The following is an 18854-nucleotide window of genomic DNA, read 5'->3' on the forward strand; positions in this document are numbered from 1 at the left end:
TTCTGGACCCTTTGAAACATCTAGTATGTCTCCATGGTTTTATTTATCTCTCTCATCTCATAGGCATTTATTGTATTTTTAATTCCAAATAATATATTGTCAAGAAAATACAAAAGAGGGGTACATTTGTCTTAAATGTATTCAGGTGTACATCTGATTGAATAAGTCATAAATTTTAGATTGAATCAATAAGAGATAAACGGTCTTGTTTAGAAATTCACACCAAACAAACTTAATGGAGTAATGCTGACCGAATCAGTGATAAGTGCCCATTCAGATGCCATTAAGAGGTTATCAAACACACCCTTAATATAGTGTGAAATTTTAGGATTTGATGCACTCTTGTGCTTATTAATCCTTTCGGCATACCATATCTTGTCACACATAATCCACATACACAATTAATTTAGTATCTAAAATCATGATGATTATAATACAATAACTAATTTAGTTGTAATACGCACATGGTTAAGTCATAATCACGAAGCACGGTCATCATAGTCAAACTAACCTTCAAAATCTATTATAATACCGATAAATGTCATATCCCTAGTTCCTAGATTTTTTTTTCTTCCGAAATGCAATGAATTTAATTACTCCCATCAGGATACATTGACATCTCCCTTTATACTTGGTAAAAAAAATTTACAGACAATGTATTCATCTTCAAAATAAAGAAATTAAAACTAAATATACTTAAAAAAATAATATACTGAAATGAGAAGATATAAATCGCGTTATAGTTGTATGTATGGACAGAAAAAAACATATATGATATCATATGTCTAATTCTATATATGAATAGCAATTACAATTGATATTTCATTACGTTAACATTTAAAGAAAATATTTACTATATTTAATATGATTATAATTTAATGTATTAAATACCTATTTTTCAAAAATCTTTTCCAACGCTTTTATCATGTAAGACAACAGCAGACACAGCAACACAAATATAATAGTTAAATATATAAAAACTAATATAAAAAAAATATCAATCATTGATATATAGTATTATATGAGATACCGACAACCAACGTCCATCAATCTTATGTATAGATCGATTAATTCAATATAATTGATCACATTCTAGTGTATATATATATATATATATATATATATATATATATATATATATATATATATATATATATATATATATATATATATATATATATATATATATATGTGTGTGTGTATTAAAAAAAATTGTAACATTATTTCAAATATTATTGCATATGATCAAGACAAATAACGTGATATGCAAATACAATACATCATCCACTCCGAATCAAAGGAGTGGAAATACTTGTAACATTAAATCAAAGAAGTTTTTCCTCTAGTGATCCACATAACTATACATAATCCATAAAATGTACTTCTACATTTACCTAAGGCATGTAAATGGTCCATTTGATTAAAATAAATCATAATAATCAATATGTACTGCAACAAAATTGCACGAAATAAGTAGAATTACATCTTAATTTATATTGCAAAACTACATTATTTAACATATGTAATATAATATTGACTCATGCGTATTTAATAAATAAATAAACTTATCTCCCACAATGAAAAATACAATGTCACAAAAATTGCACAAAAAAAGAAATTCTACAAAAAAAAAAAAAAAAAAATTACGATATTTTCAACTCCGAACATGTATATATTTTTATCTTAATTGCTAATATTTTCTTAAATAATTGTATCCAGTCACTGTGGAAATATCTATTATTTAAAATATTTCTTCATCTCCATTGGGTTACTCTTGCTTTTTTTTATCTTAGTTTAATTTTGACTATACGGTCCTATGTTTTTTTGATTTTTGTTTTGACTATGTAGCTTTGGTAGATCTATTAATTTTTCATTGGGTTAACTGGCAATTTGTTTTTTATTTTCACGTCATATCTACTCGGAAAATACTATCACTCATTTAGAGATTTAACACGTCATATGAATTATGAGAGTCGATATCTATGGGTAAAATCATATCCATAATTTTTCATGTATGAACAAATTTTATTAATAATTCCAATTTCAATGAATTTTTTTAAGAATAGAAATTATCATCGTTTCCTAACACATGTAAAATAAAACTAAAATATTTCAAATGTTAATACGATATAAAAATTTCAAATTTAAGAAAATATTGAAAAGTAACTAATAGTAAAATATAACTACAAAATATTTATGATTGTACTTACATATATAAAATATTTATAATGTAGTGTAACTCACAATAAAAGTAAGGTATTAATATTTTTTTGTTATATTATTATCTATTATTTTTAATTTTTAGTGGTTAGAAGAGGCGAGATAAGTGTAAAATTTAATACTTGGAAGAGGGTAAGTGTAATAAAAACAATTAATATACCATCTTGTGCTTATCATAATGTGTGAATATTTTTTTCAAAATAAAGTATCGAGTCACTATCCATTCGTGTGGCATCATCGATATAGAAATTATTTTCAATTGCAAACGGTTGATACATACACATATTAAACAACCAATCACATGGATTACACCTCCACGTGGATCTATACTTTCGACATTCATTGACAACAATACACTTACTATGTATAAAGGAATCATCGTGCAAACCACAACCAATGAAAGATTTGAAATTCTCCATTTCAACCATCCCACATACAATGCATGATCCAGTGCGTTCATCGACTTCGTTGTTGGATATCACAATTATAAACGATTTCGTATTTTAAACTGCACGAAATATATTAGCAAAGTACATTACAACTAATAACATCAGTGAATGCAACGCAAATATAAGAATACGAATGTGACGATGTACTTATAAAACAGAACCATTAATGCTATAAAGCACATTTATGAACGAAATACACAGGGGCGGACCGTGAGACATTTAGGTGGGGGGGCTGAACGTATGATAAAAATAATGAAAATATAAACAATATAAAAATAAATAAATAAATAAATGTGGTTTAATTTGTTTTTTTGACAATAAACCAAATCTTCAAATAAATACGTCCAAAATAATACATCATTTAAGTTGTGCTCTACGTTTTTTCTTCGAATAGAATTCATCTATTATGGAATCTGTACTAAAAAGATCAGCAATTTCCCTTTCAATATGTAGAAGCATGCAATCTCCAAGGAACCCATCTTCCATTTTGTTCCGAATTCTAGTTTTGGTAAGCTTCATAACAGAAAAAGCTCGTTCTGTGGTAGCAGTAGACACCGGAAGAAGTAAGATCAAATGAATCAACCTATCAACTAGATAATATACTTTGGATTTTCCCGTCTTTGTTAATCCTTCGCATAGTGCTGCAAGAGTAGACAAATGACATAGGTCTTGATGCTTAGTCATGTCAAGATGATAATGCTGCAATTGAAACTTCAGGAGGAGCCTATCTTGTTCTGTGAAATCTGCAGGATAATATTTCTCAACAAGAGTGCAAATATCATCTACTTTAAAGGACTTGAATGAATCACTTGGGTCCAAAGCACAACTAAGAGTTAAAAGTTCCATTGTTTGCTCATTAAATCTGCAATTTAACTCTTTCATCTGTGTGTCTATGGTAGTCACAAATATATCAAAATGTAAATGATGCTCCATCGTGATATTAGTATCTCGTGGCTGGTGAATCGACTTCCCCCGACCTACTTTATGAGTAGAATTCATATCAGGCATCTCAACTTCATTACTTTGGCAAAATAAATTAACATCATTTAAAAAACTATTCCACCCATCATCCCTCAAATTTTGAAGAAGTTGTTTTGTTGTTGAGACTAAATGCATAGCATTCAATATGTCTTGGGATCGTTGTTGCAAAGCTTGACAAAGAACATCAGTAACTCCCATTATCCTTTCCATCAAGAGTAAGATAAAAACAAACTGAAAAGATGTCATGGCAGTATAAGCAGAATCAGCGTCACCGCGTTGGGAATAATTTGCTCCATCAGATATAATGGTTTGAAGCACACTCCCAGTAGCACTAAACATTTTCTTCAAGCTACACACAGAAGAAAAGTGGGAACCCCAACGAGTATTTCCAGCTCGTTGTAAATTGCCAATTTGATTAGCTCCACTACCAGTTTCAAGTTCATTAATAGATATCAAACGAGAAATTTCAGCTTGTTGTGCAGTAATTAACTCACCGGTTCTCTTACAAGAAGCGCCCACAATATTTACAATGGTGTCCAACTTTGAAAAAAATTGATGAACAAGAATTACCTCTCTTGATGCCGCCACTAATGCCAACTGAAGTCGATGAGCAAAACAATGTACGTAATATGCATACGGACAATCTTTCAAAAATAATGCTTGTAATCCGTTCCATTCGCCACGCATATTGCTTGCACCGTCATAACCCTGCCCTCGAAGATTATCAATACTTAAAGCATGATGAGAAAAAAATTGTTGAAAGTTCCTGTTTAAGAGTCAACGAAGTTGTGTCTTTGACGCTTACGATATCAAAGAAACGTTCTTAGAGAACACCTATTTTATCAACAAATCTTAAAACAAGAGCCATTTGTTCCTTTTTGGATTCGTCTCGTGCCTCATCAACAAGAATACAAAACTTAGAGTCACCAATATCTTCTCGAATTTTATTTCTCACCTTAGAAGCAATAATATGCAATATCTCCTTTTGAATTGTCGGAGAGATGTACTTGGCAGTGGGAGGAGCTTTATCTAAAACAGTTGCAGCTACTTTTTCATTATAATTTGCCAAAAGCTTCACCATCTCGCGAAAATTACCTGAATTTTTTTACGTTGGGCCTTCATCATGGCCTCGAAAAGAACATGATTGATATGCAAGCCAACGAACACAGTCAATTGAGGTTTTAAGCCTCAAACGATTATTCAATATTTCTACCGATGACTGTCTTTGCATGACCTTGTCTATATGCGCAGATTGATTCATTAGATCCTCGCATGATTTTAAAGAAACACAATGCTGGGAATTATGGCCTCCAATATGGCGTAAAAAAGCACAATTTTTTCCTTCATTTACTTTCTTCCAATTTCGAAATCCTTCCACCATAAATGTATTCGCGCCAAAACGTACATTTGTCTCACTAGCAAAAATAAAGCATGGCAAACAATAAGCAGCATCTTTAGTCGGAGAATACTCTAACCAAGCCGGAAATTTGGAAAACCATGCATATTGAAATCGTCGACGATTGCCTTCATTACCTGAGTAAGGATATTCAGGTAAATAAAATTGATATGGCCCTAACTTGATATAAGTACGGCGAATTTCGTCCTGTTTTTCGACAGGATACATCCAAATTTGAGGTCTTTTTCCCGGATCACGTTCCAAAGAATTGATATCAAATTCTTCATTAAGCATAACCCCAACTGTTGTAATAGGTGTTGTAATAGCCGGTTCAGGACGTTCTTGTTCATGATCGAGAGAAGAACTATCAACATTAGATGTTGATGATTCTTTTTTATTACTTTGGAAAAAGGCGTGAATCGTATTATTTTTCAATCGTTTGGGTTGATTCGAAGACATTAGTACAATCGACCTACAATAAATTTCAAAGAATTCAATATAGTAAAAAATAAAGGGTTAATATGCTATGAGCCCCTCAAACGAAACCGAATTTGAACTAAATGACAAGTTCAAATTCATTTTTTTAATTAAATCCTTAATTTCAAATAATATATGGGCCACATCCCTAATTTTTTTTATCCCTATCTTGCCCTTATACCCTAAATTATATAACCTACATATATTCACGTTCTCTCTCTTCCTCCATCTCTCACATGATCTGTGCATTTTTTTTCAATCCCGTTTTTTGTTTTTCTCGCCCTCTCTCTCACCTCTCCATCTCCATACATATTTCTTGCTAATTAATTCGGTATTAGCCAAGCCAGGGGTTGTGGTGGAAAGGGCGACGGCGGGGGCTGTGGTGGAGGAGGAGTCGGCAGCGACAATTGTGGTCGAGGCGGCGGGCTGTGGTGGTCGAGATGGCGGCGAAGGGTTGTGGTGGTCGAGACGGCGGCGGGGCTATGGTGGTTGAGGCGGCAGCGGCGGGCTGTGGTGGTCAAGGCGCGGGTTGTGGTGGTCGAGATGGCGGCGAGGGGTTGTGGTGGTCGAGGCAGCGGCGGGGCTGTGCTGTTGAGGCGGCAGCGGGTGGCTGTGGTGGTTAAGGCGGCGGCTGTGGTGGTCGAGATGGCTGCGAGGGGTTGTGGTGGTTGTGGCGGAGGGATGCGGTTATTGTGGAGATTTGATCTTGATCTTCAAGAGATCTTGTTTGATTTGGGTTCAAAATCGTAAATCTGATTTTCCCAAAGTTGGTAGGTGATTACGGTTTCGACGGATGCAGACGTTGGCGGCTAGGGTTTGACGGCCGCTGCGTTGACGGCTAGGGTTGGCGAGGATTGTATGTTTGTTGGCTGCTAGGGTTCGGTAGTACACCATAGTAGACTATAGTGCACCGTAGTACACCATAGTCTACTATAATATTACAACAAATAACACATTAAAAAAGATATATATATATATATATATATATATATATATATATATATATATATATATATATATATATATACGAGTTTTGTTTTGTAGTTTTTAATAATATTGTAGAATTTGTTTTAATAATAGTGTAAAAATGATAGTACACCATAGTACACCATAGTATACCATAGTATTTTTAAAATTTGCTAAATTATTTAACAAAAAAGAAGAAAAAAATGCTGAATTATTTAACAAAAAAGAAGAAGAAAAAAAAAACGTAAGTTTCAAAAAAATGTTATAAATAAGGAAAAAAATTGTTTATATTATAATAACGTAAAAAATGTAGAGTGAAAATTAAAAAAATAAAGATGAGTGAAAGGGCATTTTTGGAATAAATTTAATAAAGGATGTGAAGCAAATGTTTAGTTGAGGTTGTCATTTAGTTCTAATTAATTTTGTCACTAGGGACCTATATCTTAAGACCCCAAAAATAAAAGCCCTTTAAATAAATTTTATAAATAAAATCATCTATGCTTCAATAAAATTCTTACATATAATTAAAGAATAAGAAATAATAAAATAAAAAAGATAAAAAGAGATGAAGAAGTTTGATAATTACCGTGAGATTTTTCTTCAATGGAACGAGGTGAAGAACGTGTGAAGAAGATACGGAGATGAGAGAATTAAAAGGGAAGAAACCTATTGTTAAACCAATTCCTATTTTAATAAAATTTTATTTGTTTTAAAACTCTTTCTCGAATTGAAATACAATTAAGATATTATTATATATTATTTACTAATTAATAAAATTTTCCAATTTTACTTTTTCTCGGCAGTGGCCCGATAACTTTATTCCTTTATCTTCCTTCCTTTTGTATTAATATATAATTTATATTAAATACTTATAGTGTAATTATATATATGTATATATAAGTAATACTTTTTTTCCAAATTCTTGGGGGGGCAACAGCCCCCCCTTCCCATACTGAGAATCCGCCCTGCTCGTACGCATACTCATACTCATACTAATACTAATATTCATACTAATGACCATGCTAATAATAATGCTAATGCTACTAATGCTAATGATAATGCTAATGATAATACTAATGCTAATTCTAATGCTAATAATATTAATACTCATACTCGTACACATACTCATACTAATACACATTAATACTGATACTCATACTCTATACCCATACTTATACTCATATTCATTCCATACTCATATTCATATATCCATACTCATACTCATTCTCCATACTCATATATACCCATAATCATACTCATACTCATTACTAATGTGATTAAGATAATTGATATTAATATGGATACTAATATTGATACTCATACCTATACCCATACTTATAATCATATTGATACTGATAATGATATTAATACTGATATTAATATTGATACTAGTACTACTACTTATATTAACATTGATAAGAATATTGTTAATAATACCGATAATAATACTGATACTAATACTGATATTGATACACATACTCATACTCACACCACTTACATTCATACTCGTACCCATACTTACTAAATCTACAAAAGTATACATCATAATATAGACAATTATGAAATTTATTTATTGTTTTGATATTTTTGGTAGTTTTTCTTATATTACTCTTGAATCATTAAAATTAATAATTTTAATTTTAATTTTTTTTCATATTATGATCAACTTGGAAGACTTCGTGCTAAATAGTGAAGAAGATTAATTGATTAAATCTACAAATGTATATAGTAATATAGATAATTATGAAATATATTTATCGTTTTAATATTTTTTGAATCATTGAATATTAAAATTTACAAAAAAAATAAAATTATACTATGATAACTTGGGAAGACTAAAATATTCCCTTAATTCAAATAATATACAAATTTGTACAACGAAAAGTATATACAAATTTTAAGAAATTTATTGTTCATTATTAAAACAAATAATTTTTTCTGAATTTTCATACGCGGCATATTGAACCGATTTATAAAAAAACAATAAAGGTGATGATAACAAATGAGGCGTAGACAATCACAAAACAAATGCTTTTCTTCTCAAGTTATTATAAAATATCCATAGAATAAATAATTCTAAAATTATGCATAAAATAAATACCATTGCTTGTACGCTATTAATTAAATAAATCATACTAACTATATGAAATTTTTAGGAATAATTTTATGAAATTTTAAATTATATTAAAAAATATCTCTACAAATTATTTTAAAAAAATCGAAATTATACAAAAGCATAAAAATAAATTGCCAGCTTCAAACTTATATATTTTTTTTCATATTTTATTGTGTATTTTATTTCCTCGATTATTTTATAATATATTGAACAGAATCATAAATTTCCCTATTTTGTATCAACATAAAAAAAAAAAAAAGAAGAATTTGTATAAAATGGTTCTTTTTTTCCACATTTATATCCACTTTCCTTATATGTAGTTGTTCCTACAATATGGCCAAAAGTTGCAAAAATAAAATAAAAACATATATTATAATAATAATAATAATAATAATAATAATAATAATAATAATAATAATAATAATAATAATAATAATAATAATAATAATAATAATAATAATAATAATAATAATAATAATAATAATAATAATAATAATAATAATAATAATAATAATAATAATAATAATAATAATAATAATAATAATAATAATAATAATAATAATAATAATAATAATAATAATAATAATAATAATAAATTAATAATAGACTGATTTCATACACAATATTAATTACAGTTTTATATGTACTCGAGTCGAAAATACCTCACTTATTAATTAGTAAGCTTTCATACCTTGCCTCTAGCAAATATACTCAAATATTTATAATTTGTGTTCATTATTTAATTTCCAAACAAATATGCTCAGGATTTTATTATGTGTATCAAGATATTCATTTTGATACACTATGAAATATAATCTCAATAGTAAAGAGCAGTAGCCAGTAGAGAGATATTTATAAATATATAATAAAATATAATCTCAATAATAGTTCTTCTACCTTGCTGGTTTGTTGGTTCTATTAGCAACAAAAATACAATTAGAAAAATTTAACAAAAGTAATATATATGCAAATTAAAACTCGTCATAGCAAAATGAAAGAAATAAGGAAAGACATAAACAATCATCACGCTTTGTATAAGCACAATGAAGTTATGTATATATTATTAGCATTAGCCACAAAAAGTAATGAGAAAAAATATCATAATGATCCCTACGTTAAGTTTTCTGCTAAATGTATTCAAAAAAGTATAAATAATTAGCAAATGTAAGAATTAAGAACATAAAATAAATAATGAGCATATATACATCCCCATGTCGATTTGAGAGTTAAGAGTTGACATAACAACAATCTGACAAAATTATTGATAAATAATTAATAACTTATGTTTTCACCTTCGTGTAATTGTATCTTCCATCTTTTTCACGAGTCCTCTGTTGCAGCCCTTATAAATTAATATAAGATAAAATAGGATAATTATAATAAAAATTTAAGTAGGATAATAAATTAGAGAATTTAAATTATATTACAATAGGAATAAGCACAAGATAAAATTCAATTAATACAACATAAAAAAAATAGGAAATAATATACAAAGTGAATGCAAATATCATAAAATATAAATATTATTAGCAAAATAATGACAATAATGAAGGACAGCGCCAAACCAAAAAAAAGAGAGAATAAAACTAAACAAAACACAATAACATGAATATAGAAAATACAAAATAAAAAATTCGAAGTTACTCTCAAGGTAGACTTATAAATTGTGATACAGTATGAGTAAAATGCTGAATGGAGTGAATGGATTATATATAGTTGGGTAGAATATGGTTTAAAAGGTAAAAATCATATAAATTAGGAAAAATCTTAATAACAATTATGAAATATGAATTAAGAAAATTAGATATTACACAATCGATTAATCTATCTAACAAAAAATATTGAATTATTTATGTTGATTAATTTCTAAAAGAATAGCTTAATAAAATTATTTATGTTACACGCCCATTATGGGCGTTTGTAGGCCAACTGCACGCCCAACATGGGCGTGCACTGCACTGCCGGGCGCCCGACTTGGGCTTTTGGGTTTTAAACCCTTTTTTTTTTTTTTTTTTTAAATCAATTTTTTTACGTTTTTTTCAGGACGATACGTCTACATTTGAAGTTGATCATACCGATTATTTTACCACTACTCAGTTGTTTGACTCGAAGGATGAGGTAGTGGTTTGGGTGAGGTTCGTTGCAAGAGGTCTTTTTGTGAAAATAGTAAAAAGAAGCAGTCCTAAAAAAAAGATTTTTTTGACTTGTGACCTATTCGGGGAAAAACGAGAATGTCCATCAACTAATCCAGACGCGCGCCCGAGAAGGACCGGTAGCAAAAAGATAGGCTGTGGTTTTTATATTGTCGGAGAGCTACGATGGGATGATAAATGGGAGGTCAGAGTAATATACGGGAAGCATAATCATGTTCCGATATACAAGTCCGGGCATGGGATGAGTGCATTGTCTCAGGAGGAGGCGAAGATCATTAGTGATCTGTCACAAAGTCATGTGCCGCCCAAGAAGATTTTGGCTAACTTGAGACAAAATGGTTTGGGTCTCGATGCTTATTCGAAACAAATATACAATGAGAAGGCGAAATTGAAAAGACTATCTAGGGGTGACCGTACAGTGATGCAACATTTGATTGGGTTGCTTGAGGAGCATAACTATTACAAGTGGTTCCGTACTGATGAAACAACACATGCAGTTACTGATTTGATGTGGGCTCACCCTCAATCTGTCGAATTGTTAAGTAAGTTTCCGTACGTATTACTACTTGACAGTACTTACAAAACCAATCAGTACAAATTGCCTTTGTTGGAGATTGTTGGTGTTACTCCTGTCGGGAAAAATTTTACTGTTGCAGTCGCATTTTTGCGCCATGAAAATGAAGACCATTACACATGGGTGTTGCAAAAGCTGAAGAGACTTTTCCCCCCTCAGACTCTACCTAGTGCCATCGTGACGGATCGAGAGTTAGGGCTCATAAAGGCGCTAGAGAATGTATTTCCGACCGTACCTCATCTCTTATGTCTTTGGCACATTAACATGAATGTGGGGCGTCGTGCTTCAAGATGTCTCGGCAATAGTAGGCGTCGCGGCACGGCTTTTGTAGTTGGTACGTGGCAAACCTTGGTAAAATCAGTGTCTGAAGAAGATTTCGCCATGAATTACACAGCTTTGTTGGACGAGTACGCGAATTATCCAGATTTGATTGAGTATCTCCAATACACTTGGCTCGTATACAAAGAGAAATTTGTAAAAGCATGGACGGATCTAATTTTCCATTTGGGTAATACATTGACAAGCAGGTATTTATTTATAAGTGGTTAAATATATATACTTAACTTACTGTCATGTAGTTTATTGAAACATAGCATATTCTAAACATATTAGGGTGGAGAGCAACCATAGAGCATTGAAGAGATGGTTGGAATCGTCGACGGGTGGCTTCGACACATTTTGGGCACAGTATCACTCAATGATGAAAGATCAATTTAACGAGATACTAGCCGATTTTGCAAAATCAAAGAGGATTCGGGCCCAGACGATCAACGTGCCCGTATTTAAAATATTGTCCAGTGGAATTGTAACACATAATGCTCTGCAGATGTTGGACGATGAGAAGGATGAAGACATAGACGGTTGCGTCTGTTATATGAGGAAATGTCTTGGACTCCCATGCAGACATGAGCGGTGCGGGACCTCGAGACAGGATTAGAACCATCGAAAGTACCACCCATCGGGACAGGAGGCGGAGTCGGAGTCCGAACATCCTCGTAATCGTCATCGGATGGAAAATCCGGCACCGGAAACTGATACTTCTGCTGAAAGCGTAGTTGTGGATCGTACTCGTACTCCTGCGGCTGCATATATGCATCCATGGGTGCATTCATCTCCTGCTCGGCCTCTGTCTCTGTCTCCTCCTGAATCATCGTACGTGGGGGTACAAAAGCACCAGTGCGTTCCCCACGACGTTTAGAACCGGTAACATTTCTATTATGTGTCCTTCCCTCCCGTTCCGCAGTATTCTCCTCCACCGGATCTGCAGGAGGACGAATCAGGAGTCCTTTCCCTTTTCCCAGTCCGAATTTTTTCGCCCAATTAGACATCCTGTAAACATAAAATTATTATAATTTTCTTTGAATTAACTAAATTATATTAAACTAACTTATTTTAATTCAGAATAAAAAATATTTATTTTAAATCAGAAAAAAAAAAAAAAAAAAAAAAAAAAAAAAAAAAAAAATTTAAACCGAACGCCCGGTTTGGGCGTTTCCCGGCCGAACCGACGCCTGGACCGGGCGCCGATTCGCCCGGGAAACGCCCAAACCGGGCGTTCAAACATTGATTCAACGCCCAAATCGGGCGCCGGCTGCATGAACGGACGCCCACTTTGGGCGTCCGTTCATGCAGCCGGCGCCCGATTTGGGCGTTGGGGTATAAGTTCCGAAAATTTAAAAAGCCCTACAAATCGATTTGTAGGGCTTTTAAACATGAAATTGGTTGCAAAATCGAGTTACCCATTGCATATAACACATGTAGGTGTTGAAATTACCTGAAAAAATCGAAGTCCAAGCTCGAAATTTGGTTGATTTCGAAATTTTTCGAAAAAAAAAAAATTTCTGAAATTTTGGAATGGGGGGTAATTGGAGAGAATTTAGAATTTTAGGGGTTTTAGAGAGATAAACTGTTTTTTACTTTGAACGGTAAATAGCAGTTATTAAACCGTAAAGAGCATTTTCTTATCATTACCATATAATACAAATTTAAAATCAAAAAAATATGTTTATTATTAAAAATTAGCATTTCAAATTACGCTTATTCTTTTCTATTTTATTATTAAAATATACCTTAATTAATTAAATGATGTACGATTATATTACCAAAAAAGAAAAATTAAAAACGGAAAACTTTATTCAAATCAATTATACCAGATTTATTTAAAGAAAAATTCAAATCAGAAAGGAACTAAATTTCGATTTTTAAATGTAAAAAAAATAAGAAAATAAAGGAAAGAAACATGTTAAATTATTAGAATGATTGACAATAAGGAAATAAAAATAAAAATTCGCCATTGTTAAAATTTAAAATTTCAAAATATTGTATATTTATTAAATAGTACAATTGTTTTTAATTTGAAATACGGTATAATAGAAGTTATATACAAAAAATATTGAATATTTATTAAATTGTACAATTAAAAAATAAAACATTTTTTATAATTATTTTTAATGGAATGGATATTCGAATATTCCAAAATATTGAAAATTAAAAAAAAAAATTGTATTCCTTTATTTTAATATTTTAATATTAAAAAAATGTTTTTTTTTGAAAACTATTTGAATATTCGTAAAAAATTGAGTATCATGAATTTTTTCAATAAATGTATTTTAAAATACTGAAAATATAAATAAGATTTTTTTTTCGAATTTATAAAATATTAACTTTGGAAATAATATATATACATGTGGTAATTGTTTAAATGAGTGTAGAAATGTTAAATAGGAAATAACTTAAATGCATACCAAAATAAAATTGACAACTCACCAATTGAAGAATCCACCTCATCAATTGAACTCCAACTAAGCAATTTTGATAAATGACATCATCATTTGCCACATGTCAATCATTGAGGGCATAGATCCTCTTTTTATATTATATATAGATATAGATTAATTAATTCTAAAAGAGCAATTTATATTATTTTAATTTAATTTTTAACACAAAAATTCAAGGGCCTCACATGTCCCTATTTTCTATATTATAGTATGTAACATGGCCCAATTAAAAGACCCAACAAATTATAATTGGAGCCCTATTCGTTCTACCTAGGGGTGGTAATAGGAACGCAATTTCCGCCAAATCCGATGTAAAATTTACGATTTTGGAATAGTTATTTTCATGCCGAATTCCTATTTTTCCAATTTTTTTTTGGATCGGAATCGAAATTACACATGATATTTTCGGAATTTCCAATTTCCGATCCAATTAATTTCCAAAAATTTCAAATATATTTGCGAAAATATCCGATTTAGTTTCGAAAAAATAAATTTAATAATATTTATATTATGATATATTTATTAGGCATATACATAAGAAATTAAAGACGGTGCAAAAGTCCAGCATATGTTAGTGGTAGAACACTTCATATGTTTTTGCATCTCATATAGGTCATGCATTAAGCATACTGCATTTGATTGAGACAAAAGTGAATTTGATACTTTCGTGTATTTCTTAATCTTTGTGGGGTAAAAAACTTCACCAATTCCCAAAATAATTACTAAAAGGGCTTTAACTTCTTTGTTTTTCTGAACATTCTTATCATGTTTGGATGCTTCTACGGGGAAAAGTTATCTCTTTTAGTAAGTGAAAGCTACTCTTAAATTTCTATTGTATATATACATAGTCATTTATCTCAATTTGGCCAGTGTTAATTTAGAAGCCCAGCTGAATCGAGTCAGTAAGCCACCAGTCAAGGTGTTTTACACATCTAGTGCCCTCATAACCAACTGGTTTGGGAGTCAAAAGCGCGCGCGAGCGCGACAAACCATATACACGGGAAAACGGGGAGACGGATATGGGAAAACGGCATGTTCCAATAATGAGGATACATAAAATTGGAGGAAACGTGTAAAAATTATAAATATAGGGGTATATTTTTGTAAAACCATATATAAATTTTTATTTATATATAAATTATTTTTGTATATTTTCAGACAAACATATTTAAAATATATTTTACTATCAATTATCAATTTGCAATTAACTATATCACATAAATGATTAGGAAAACAACCAAAAATAAAATAAAAAATGTTATTCAAACATTCTCTAACTTTTTTGAAACATGGCTCCTCTCTCTACTCTCTCTCTCTCTCTAGTCTCTCTCTCTTTATATATGTGATAAAAGTCTGTTAGTACAGAAATCAAACCCCACGCCCTCCATTCTCTCCAAGTTTATTAGTACTGCATGTGATAGTAATTTGCAATTGTGAGTTATTCAGATCAGAAGAAAAAAGAGTGAGCGATTAACAGTTAAGAATTAATTCGGATTCGAAACCCTCGATCTTAATTCCGCCCGCCATGGACGACAGAGCAATAGAGAAATTGTGCTAACTCATACGGCGAATCAATACTAAAACTGCATTTTTCGAGAGTGCAAACCCAACGTTGCCGATCAACGGTTAAGTAACGCCATATATATTAAGGGGCATTAGGGTTTCAGTTTTTTAATTGAGTCTTAAATTAAAGGGGTAATATGCATGATACCCCTCAAACCAAACCTAATTAGATATAGGGGACAAGCTAAATTAGATTTTTTTTATTAAATCCTTAATTCTGAATAAAAATTGATACACATTCTTTTAATTTTTTTAAACCCAAAACTACCCTTAATATAATTAATAAAAAATTACCGTATAATCTCATTATATTACTTCCCTCTTTCTCCCCCTCTCTCCGTTCTTCCGCCGCCAACCCCTCCTCTTCTTTTCTCTCTTTCTCCCCTTCTCTGTTTATTCTTCAACCGCCCAAATCCTCCTCTTCTCTCTCTCTCTATTTTCTCGCCCCAAATTCTCTAATTCACTCTTTTTCTTTCTTCTGATTTTTTATTATTTCCTTTTAATTATTAGATCTGAGTTTTTAAAATATTGTGAGGAACAATAGATCTGCAACGAACAGTGGTGGTCAATTCAGACACGCGTTGTGTAGCGGCGCCGATGTCTCTGACTCGCCTTTGCCGGGGATGTGGCGATTGCATCATGGAAGGGTTGGCGAGATGCCTGCGTAGATATTTTCGTTGCTTTTTGAGCGGTTGCTAAGGCTGGTTATGGTGGATGTGGCCTTTGGAGATGGCGGTGTGAGTTAGATCGATGGTGGGAGACGATTGCATCAATCTAGGATTTTGATTGACGGCTAGGGTTGATGAATAATAATTGGCGGTGGCAGTGATTTCTTTGCTGCTATGGTTTTCCGATGGGTGGGATTGTGTTTTGATGCTAGGGTTTGAAATATTACGCCGTAGTAAACCATAGTATACCGTAGGTCCGTAGTAAACAATAGGATACTGTAGGTCCGTAGTAAACCATAGTACACCGTAGTAAACTATAGTTCACCGTAAACCATAGTACATCGTAGTATATCATAGTACACCAAAGTCTACTACAATATTATTAACAACATACAAAAATAAAAATAAATATTTTTTTTGGTAATTTCTATTTATAAAGAAAAAAAGGATCTTGTTTGTTTTATAACAGTGTAAAAAATGATAAAATGAAGAAAGAGAAAAAAAAAAGGAAAACGTGTTTTTTGTAAAAGAAAATTTAAAATATTAGATGAAAATATGAAAATATTACAGGCTAAAAAGATGATAAATGCAATTTAAATTTTTATTAATGCATATTTCGAAATTATTAGTGGGGGGCATTTTTGGAATGAATTTTACAAAGGATATGTAGCAAAGATTTAGTTACGCTTATCATTTAGTTCTAATAAGTTTTCTCACTAGGGACCTTTATCTTAAGGCCCCTAAATTAAATTAATGTAGTCCATGAGGGACTATGTAAGCAAGATTTTTTTTTTTTATTTTTTTTTTCCTTTATTTGATGTAATTGTTTACTTACTTATTTAATTTTTGAGGGATTGTTGGATGTAATTATAGCGGGAAAATTACAGTTGTGTTCCCTATATTATACGTCGTTTCAATTTTGGTCCTTAAATTGTTCCTACCACGAAATTCGCCCTCCAGGCTCCAAACAACTCCACAATCAAACGGCGGACTGAAAGTGTAAGAAATCCAGTTACTTGAGGACCAATTTCGTGCCAAAAAAACTTTTAAGGACCAAAATCAAAAAATGTGTATAATATAGGGACCAAAACTGTCATTTTCTTCAATTATTGCCCATGAAATCAAAGTTTAGAAAATTATCCCTAAATTTGAATGTTCTTATCATATGTGCACCAAGACGGTTAACTTACCCGTCTACACCATCTCAGACAGTTAAATTATTGTTGGAGAAAATGATTTAGCAGTCAAGACAGTAATATTAATTAAAAGTAATTTTTTTTAAGAAAAAACAAAATTAAAAAAAAAAGAGTCAATTAACAGTTAAATTTCTTGTCTCCGACAGTTAAATAATTATTGGAGACAGTAATTTAGCAGCCAAATAGCCAAGACAGTAATATTAATTAAACTATTTTTTTCAATAAAAAAAAAGAGTCAGTTAACAGTTAATTATTGTCTTCGACAGTTAAATAACTACTGGAGACAGTAATTTAATAGCCAAGAAAGTAATATTAATTAAAATATTTTTTCCTAAGAAAAAACAAATTTAGAAAAAAAAAAAAGTCAACGCTGGAGACCGACGGTCGACGGGGGCTGACCGGCGGTCTTCGGTGGTGGTGGGTCAAAATTGGTTAATTGGGCAAAATGGGGTGTAAATCATGAAATTGGAGTTAAATTGGGTTTCAAGGAATTGAGGGTAATTTTGGTATATATAAAAGTGTTTTCCTTATTTGCAAATATGTTTGAATGAGCTGGAAATATTTGCAAGACAAAAAAGTTGGATGTCTGTTTTTTTAAGTGCCCTTGTCGTGGCCCTTTTTGAGATTAAGCCCTTGTTTAATTATTATTTTTTTGTTTTAGGGATTATTGGATAAAATTATTTCCCATGGAATAAACATTCAAATAATAATCGGGTAAAATACAGTTTTCACCTCTCAAGTTTGCACTAGTTTCATATTTGATCCCTCATATTCATAAAAAACACATTTGGTCCCTCATGTTTTAATTAAAACAAGCTTTTAGTTATTTCCGCCAGTTCTTCGTTAGTACTAACGGAATGAAGTATGTGTCCATCATTTCCTTAATTGCCGAACTAACAATAAATTGGCGGAAATGACCAAAATGTTAAATTATTGAAACATTAGAGACCAAATGTGTTTTTTGTGACAATGAGGACCAAATGTGTAATTAATACAAACTTGAGGATGAAAACTGTAATTTTCCCGATAACTATCCCTAGGTTTGAATTTTCATAGCTATCATAATCTGTACGTTAATTTGAAAGTGATAAAAACTCTAGTTTAAATAGGAACGCTGTTCTGAACCAAAACAATCACACAAGTATTAGGATTCCGGCCCCCTTTAATTCGGACAGCTTTATTTATATATATATATATATATACACACAACTTCAAAATCCTAATTAATTACTTGTGCCTGTTAGAAATTAAAACGAGAGAGAGAGAGACAGAGATGGATAAACGTATATCTTCCATTGATAATAATATTCCAACAACG

The 18854-nt window shown here is 31.2% G+C and overlaps 1 protein-coding gene and 1 pseudogene across 1 annotated transcript; one reads left to right on the top strand and one right to left on the bottom strand.

The window, feature by feature from the left end:
* Positions 1-3026: 3026 nt before the first annotated feature.
* On the bottom strand, positions 3027-5824 carry LOC105957190 (uncharacterized; annotated as a pseudogene).
* Positions 5825-6066: 242 nt separating this feature from the next.
* LOC148768878 (protein FAR-RED ELONGATED HYPOCOTYL 3-like) lies at positions 6067-11881 on the top strand. Its single transcript, XM_088821371.1, has 3 exons — positions 6067-6259; positions 10530-10591; positions 10649-11881. Exons 1-3 carry the CDS (start codon positions 6067-6069, stop codon positions 11879-11881), a joined length of 1488 nt encoding a protein of 495 aa, XP_088677497.1.
* The last annotated feature ends 6973 nt before the right edge of the window (positions 11882-18854 follow it).

The sequence above is a fragment of the Erythranthe guttata genome, chromosome 8, assembly GCF_056151865.1.
Source record: "Erythranthe guttata isolate IM_541 chromosome 8, IM_541, whole genome shotgun sequence".
NCBI lineage: Eukaryota > Viridiplantae > Streptophyta > Magnoliopsida > Lamiales > Phrymaceae > Erythranthe > Erythranthe guttata.